The sequence below is a fragment of the Sander lucioperca genome, chromosome 11 (assembly GCF_008315115.2).
Source record: "Sander lucioperca isolate FBNREF2018 chromosome 11, SLUC_FBN_1.2, whole genome shotgun sequence".
NCBI classification, from domain to species: domain Eukaryota; kingdom Metazoa; phylum Chordata; class Actinopteri; order Perciformes; family Percidae; genus Sander; species Sander lucioperca.
In genome coordinates this window covers 20,730,270-20,737,769 of record NC_050183.1, presented here as the reverse complement: position 1 = coordinate 20,737,769, position 7,500 = coordinate 20,730,270, and the positions used below count along the sequence as shown (strand labels likewise).

At 41.3% G+C, this 7,500-nt stretch overlaps 1 protein-coding gene across 1 annotated transcript in view; it reads right to left on the bottom strand.

Annotated features, from left to right (window-relative positions):
• Positions 1-7,500, bottom strand: part of LOC116039139 (ephrin type-B receptor 1-like) — a 101,226-nt gene that overhangs the window by 59,171 nt on the left and 34,555 nt on the right. The window contains exons 2-5 of the mRNA XM_031283945.2: positions 4,465-4,529; positions 3,471-3,761; positions 1,112-1,330; positions 810-990 (exon numbers count right to left, since the gene is read on the bottom strand). Of these exons, the coding sequence (XP_031139805.1) occupies positions 810-990; positions 1,112-1,330; positions 3,471-3,761; positions 4,465-4,529 (756 nt within the window). The remainder of the gene's footprint in view (positions 1-809; positions 991-1,111; positions 1,331-3,470; positions 3,762-4,464; positions 4,530-7,500) is intronic.

Genomic DNA, 7,500 nt, shown 5'->3' with positions numbered 1-7,500 from the left:
CACACTCATGCTCACACGCCCCCGCACACACTCTCTCGCACACATACACACACACAAAATAGATGAGACTCTCCAGGCAGAATATGAAATGATGGGTACTACTTCGGAGAGGAAATGGGGAAGGAGGCCAGATATAAAAAGGAGCTAAAAGAGATAGAGTAGCTATTTCTGTGCCATGTTCACCCAAGTCTGCTTCTACTAATATTAACATATGGAACACCGTGGGCTGCAACCTTTGGGAAAAATAAATCCAAAAATGTATAAATGCATGTGATTATTTAGCTAGGACTGCCAGAAATGACACACACACTCTCCTGCACACAATAATACATTTTCTACAGAATTGACTCAGCATACAGTTCAGCTTGTTTTTCTTTTTGCTACGCTATGCACACATTTGTTCAAAAGATAATTTCCATACCATATTTGTAACAAGCACACATTTTATATAAAAATCAAGGTTGAAACCTTTTGTTTGATTCTGTTGCTGATGCTTTGTGAGATATTGCCTGCTGTAATAGCATGTTTGGTATGGTCGATTATTAGAAGCATGTTTGCTGGATATTGATTTGGTGCCATACCGGCTCGTTAGCTTTTGCTACACAACAATATGAAATGTGTATGCAGCATGCAACAGTGTTTGCTGTAGCAAGGTCATCAGAACAGGTTTTAAACGAGAGAATGATTTCAGCATACATGGAACCATCTCTGATGTGCTATAATGCAGTTTAGTATTTGCAGCCGTTTTCATTTTTCTTTTTCTTTTTTTAGCACAGAACTAGCACAGCCTCATTAATGCACAGATTTACCTCGACACACGTTGCCATTGTCTGGTTCATAACCCGCTTTGCAGCTGCAGCTGCCGATGGGTACCATCCACTCTCCGTCTCCGTTACAGTAGAGCTTTATGGGCACGTCTACTTCCTCAGCGTTGGGGATACAACTTCCTCTAGCGATGACTAATGAGGTGGACTCTGCTCCAGTCAGCGTCTGCACAGAATCAGAATCATAAAAAAATGTCTACTTGAATGTCTGTTTACATCTTGGACAACAGCTGCACCAAAGTCTGATAGAAGGAGCACCACTGTTTTCAGTTAGTTCTGGTCCATACCTCTGGGAAAAAGGCAAAGTTTTGCACCACGCTGGGGCATTTCTTATAGAATACTCTGACAGCCAGAAGAGACATGCAAGCGCCCAAATCCTGGAAGGCCAAGTGGAAGCCTCTGCCTTTGGACAACGGCCCGAAACTCCGAACTTCTGTATTCACCTTCATTAGCCTTCCACCAAAATCTACCTGGGAGAAACTCTCATCTGCTGCGATGGTGTCCACCTTACAGTGACGTACAGACAGAGGAAAGAATAGAAAGAGCAAAAGAAAGCAAGAAAGAAAAAGAAAATAAACAAACTTCTTCTTCTCTGTCCCTGTTCTTTGGTTCTTATTTTAGATTCACTAAGTGATGTTTGAATCTGCTGTATATTACTGGAGAAATGCACTTGTGATCACATACCATATCATTTTGTTATGTTTAGAATTTAGTCATAATTTGGTATTTTCCCAATGAACCTTGATGATGCCACCAGTTGAGGCTGCTAGGAGACGTCCAACACTTGAGGCCTGTACTACGAAGCGAGATTTGGCGTTAACGAGCTAACTTCAGGCTCAACCCAGGGTTTTCTGTACTACAAAGGTGGATCACTTGTGATCGGGTTCAGTCGCCGTGGTAACTTATGCTGAACGCCTAACCAGGTTAAGTTGGAGATCAGAGATCAACCGGTATAAAAGCACCGCCCACTGACCAATCAATACTCGACTGATAACGGCGTCACCGTTATTAGAAGATCAGCTGGAGCTCGGCGGAGAGAGAGAGAGGTGCACTCATAAAAGTTAAAACATTTAGAGACCGACAACCCCGTTAACATTCCCTGATGGGTATCTTTATGAAAGATAGATTTTCAGCGGAGGGAATTACTTATAGGCTATTTGTTGGCTTCTTTAGCCGTGTGTTGCCAATGCGCACATCGGTTTAAATAATGTTTTTATGGTTTTTTTTTTATTTTCTCTCACGATCGCGTACCACTGCCAGGGTTGCAACTGAAATAAAAGCCTAAAGTAACGACAGTTTATGGAAAGCAAAAGTGTAATTATGGTCAGATCTTGTGCCTGACTGATGGGGAAGTGACCATTTTAGTCTAATGTATTGTAGTGGGTGTACTGTACTGTATATTGGCCAGAATCTGCCTTTGGGGGAGGAGGGGGGCATATCATAGTGGGGGGTCTGGGTGTCCTCCCCCAGGGAAGTTTTAAGCATCAACGACTTCATTTCCTGCATTCCGATACACTTTTATGCACCAATTTATGGTGAAATACCTCCATTGAGCCTATTTGAAGAAAAAAGCACAGATGACAATTCAAAATATATCAAACATATAATGGAAAGTATGTTATTACGTGTCATTGGGCATTTTTAAGTGAGTATATGGAAATCCTGGAGCTTACTATCACGTAGACTACACCACTGGATATTGATAAGCTAAACGTTGTGATTTACGCATAACAGCGTCGGCTTTTTTGCCAGCTTTCCGTCCTGCGTTTTGCCTGTAAAACCGTGTCTGTGTTCTTCATATTTATGTAGAATTATAGTTTGCTCTTCTTATGTAAAATATGCGGCTCTGGTAGATGTTTGGGATTGGTCGTGGTGCGCAAACACCGCCTCTTTTATGTGAACGCGCGCGCCGCTGGATTGGGAAACCCTGGATTGATTGAACTAGTTGATAACCAGCGTCGTGATACAGGTTATGCGGGACCGCGGTTGTTAGGTTAGGTGAAGCCGGATCACTGAAAGAAATCCAGGACATGTTGATCTTGATTCGTAGTACAGGCCTCAGGTTGGTTTCTAACACTCTGATTCATCAACACAAACAATGTGAAACTACACTCAAATGTAATTAAATGTGGTTAATTGAAAAAACTACAAACATATAAGACGTCAACTATGAATCCCAAAGAGCACTGGGAAAACACATCCAATCAGTAAACATTCAGTTCTAATAGCTGAAGGAAGTTTAAAAATTGTAGACTTTGTTCAGTAAACTCATTTGTGATCCAATCAATTTTGTATCAGTTCAGTGTTTTCTTCTGGATTGCAGATTGTCCCTATCCTATGAAAACAATTAATTTCTAAAATGACAACTTGACAACAAAAAGAAAAACAAATCCTCGCTATTAGCTTTGTGACAAAGCATTTTTCAGATAATCTAATCTGATAATCCAATCCAATGTACTGAATTTGCACAGGTGTCAGATTCGCAGACTCCTGCTGATCCAATAGCCATAAGGTAACTCCAAACGAATTGATGTCTTTGTGTTGAGATTATCATCCATATTTTACTTTGAAGTGCTAATTTATAGTGCGACAATACTTTCAGAACCAGCAGCTCTTAACACTTTGCCTCTTTTCTGGACTCATTACCTTAAGAAAAGGAGCATTGGCCCAGTACTCCACCCCTTTGATGCTCTGTGACAATGTCCTTTCGGTCTCCAGGTAGTACAGGTTGAACGTCTCTTTGCAGGACCCCAGGACGCTGGGGATGGAGGCGCAGTCACGTACGGTGAAGCGAATCTCCACGTAGATGCGTTGCGCAGCCCGCCGGTCGATATAAGTCGTGAGGAGCCAGTTGTTCTGGCTGGGATCAAACACGTTGCACACCTGGTAGGTCCTGATGGTGTTGAGGTTTTCATCATAACCGCTCACCTCCTCCCACTGGGTGTGTGTGTGTGTGTGTGTGTGTGTAAGGAAGGGGCAGGGGGTAATGAATGAGAGGGGAGGAAGTAGGGGAAGAGGGGAGAGGAGAGGCCAAAATGATTAATAGGTTTACCAAGACCTGACACAAATTAAACTTTTTCTTTCCCTCCCTCCCATTTTGTCTCTCTCTTTTCCTACCTCCCCAATCCCCTACCTCATTCACTTTTTTTCCTTTCCTCTACCTTGTTCTTTTCTGAAGAGAGACAACCATTCATCACAATTAGAGCCGATCACCTCAAATACACACACACACACACACACACACACACACACACACACACACACCTATTGTAACCGGCTGGTAGCCAAGCCAGTATTTAGAAAAACCAAGGAGTTCAAGAAAGTGGGTGGAAGACCCTATTCTATTGTATTTTTTTTTTCAGTTATATTTTATTTTATTCTGTTCTATTAATGTCTCTCTTGTGGACACGTGTGAGCTACACCTCCCTGGTCTATTGGAATCCATTCTATTCTGCATCAATAGCGGTTAATTGGTGTCACCTTGCAACTGCAATTAAGATTTTGACAGACTTCTTAATGGAGCACTGTAAAGTGTTACTCAAACTGCTTTCCCCAAGGGTACATACACATGCATACACCTACACACACACACGCACACGCACACGCACACGCACAGTACACCTTTGCACATTGTTCTTACTCCGTTGGCAGGGAACGATATCCAGCCGAGCTCAGCTGTCGCTGTCCTTGTATCCATCACCGTCTCTGTCAGACAAAAAGAGAGACAGAGGGAGAAGTGAAGCGAGGGAGCTGCAGGAAGAGGACAGGTATGAGTTTAATTAATAGTCAGCTCAGACACCAACTTTACTATTGCAGTGCATAGTGATGCATGTCATTCATATTCATAAAACCCCACATTACACTGTTTTCTGTAATGCTTCTCCTCCCTCCCCCCCTTTCATCAAGGAGATAATAGCCACAAATAAACCTAAACAAATGAACAGGCCTCTGGTTACTCTAAGTATACACTAAAATGATAATGACATATCCATAGACTCTTTGTAATATGGACGTAGTTTCCATGACGCCACCAATAGGTTTCTAGGCAAATAGGCGGGTTGAATAAAGCCTATGCTTGCTTACTGTGACTGCAACCCACCTGTCACTTATAGGGAAAGGCCCTTAATTATGCAGAACTTTAAGCCTGAATATAATTTAAACAGGTGAGTTATAAAAATATTCACCTGCTGAACAGTTGTCATGAAGGGGGAAATTAGCTATAGAGACCAAAACCAAAACTGTTCTTGAACCACACAGAAGGCTAAAACACGAAATGTGCCTTTTGTTGTTTCAGGTTGTTTTTTTTAAACATTTTGTTTTTTTAGCTCTCCTACGTTACTTGTGTAGGTGAACTAAACTGCTGTATGCAAAATCTAAAGTGAGCAGACAAGCTAAGAAGCTCAAGCCGACATAAGTAGGTTGGCATGCTGACAACACAGACCCTAGTCTCCCTTTGCCAGACCATCCACACGCTGCGGAGCGGAGGAGGGTCTGGCTACTCCACACAGCATTCTGGGATGGAAGAAAAACGTGCTCTGGTTTATTGGCATTTCGGTAACACTTTACTTGAAGGGTAATAACATAAGAGTGACATGACACTGTCATGACACATGAACCCTAACCCTAACTCTAACCCTAACCCTAACCCTAACCCTAACCTTAACCCTAACTCATGTCATAAACGTTAATGACTTGTTTATAATGTTTATGACACATTCATGACAGTGTCATGTCACTCTTATGTAGATACCTTCAAGTAAAGTGTAACCGGCATTTCTTTTAACCAATCACAATCGTCTTGGACGGCGCTGAGCACCACACGGAGCTACAAAATAGCCGTGTGAGAGAAAACTCAGATTGGACAGATAGTCTAGCTAGCTGTCTGGATTTACCCTGCAGAGATCTGAGGAGCAGTTTAACCATAGTCCTCATAAATCCACCGGAGTTTAAACTTCCAACACAAAGAAAGCGGAAGGAAAAGAACATCAGCGAAAATACATGCATCCGGCGGAATTTCCTGCGGCGCCAAAGCAATCCCGGAAGTGGAAAGTGAAGGATATAGACTACACAGACCCTGACAGAGCCCTTTGTAATAATCAAGGTGAAAAAATTCAACGACATCACACCACCAGGCAGCCGCCGGCAAACAACACCCATTGATTCTTGACATGCTCTTCTCCTCTTGCACTCTTTCATTCTGTCACCCTGCCTCTCATTATCTTGCCCCCCCACCCCCTTCTCCTCACATCCTCCCCACCTTCATCCTCTCCTTCACTCTACCTCCCTGTCTTTCTGTCTTTTATCTCCCACCTCTACCTTGGGTGCTTCCTTTTTTTTTTTGCCAGCAAGCGAGTCTAATTACAGCAGAACCCAGTTTTGCAGTTCTCTCTTGGGAATGAAGGTCATTTGGAAAAACGAAATGCTTGTCACGTGAAAATGTAGTCGACTATCAAAATCTTGGACCAAAGCTTATTCAAACGGTGACAATTGTCACTACCTAATTTGTAGCTTCAGTGCATTTAGTGGCATGTTGTCAACAAAGATTTTCAAACACCGACCCAGCGCAGAATAAAAACCCAGTTTATTTCTGCCTTGCATATTTTGCCTGTTCAGATGTCTTTGAAGTTTGGGTAAAAAAAAAATGAGGCTAAATAGAAAAATGGTAATATAGAGAGAAATACACAATGTTGACAGAGGAGATGTTGGAATAGCTCATGTAGTCTTCCAAGCTATACCTTCCAGCAAAGTCTTGCAAGAAGGGATTTGATATAGGGCTTTGCTTAAAGAATAGAACAATGGCTGTGCACTGTCATAATCAACCATACCACCATATTTCTGGTTAAAAAACAGGGTGTTAAAGGCATATTCATGCACTTTTAGCACACAGTATACAAACTTAGCTGGTAACACATTTATTGAAAATTGATTGCAACATAATGCCCAGGAACTCTTGTGAGACCTCTATAATTCCTCATTTTATGTTATTACATCCTGCTCACAGAGCATTATGACCAAGTGCTGAGAGAGTGTTGATGTAAACATAAAAAAGTATTTTTTTATACATTCAAATATATATTCAAATATAAATGAATAAAAATATGAAATCTGACCAAATGTCTGATCATTTTTCTGGGCTACAACTAACGATCATTTACATTATTGATAAATGCTCCAAGTTTTCTAGTGTCCTGGCCATTACAGCAGCACCACATAAAACATATGTTTCAAACATGTAACACAGATACGGAAAATGGCAAAAATAGTGAAAATGCTCCATTAAGCACAAGATAACGAGCGCAAACTTATTTGCAACCTCCAAAGACATTTAATTTGCATATTGGACAAATAAAAGCATCAAATCCTCACATTTGTCCTCACACCAGCAAATGTTTGGCATTTTTGGCAAAAAAACAATTTATTTATATATTAACTAATTATCTTTCGATTAACAATTAATTGACTTGTTGACTTGTGGCTTGTGACTTGTTTCACTTCTCTCTATATCTTTGTACAATTACAAACCACTTGTCCAGAAGTATAAAAACAGCATAACCAAACCATATCAGCAAACATGCCTTGTGAATTCTCAGTTTACATAAAAGAGAAGAAGTCTATACTGGGCTTATTAGAGTGCATCAACTCATCAGTCTAATTAACAGCACACAGCGCACACCTC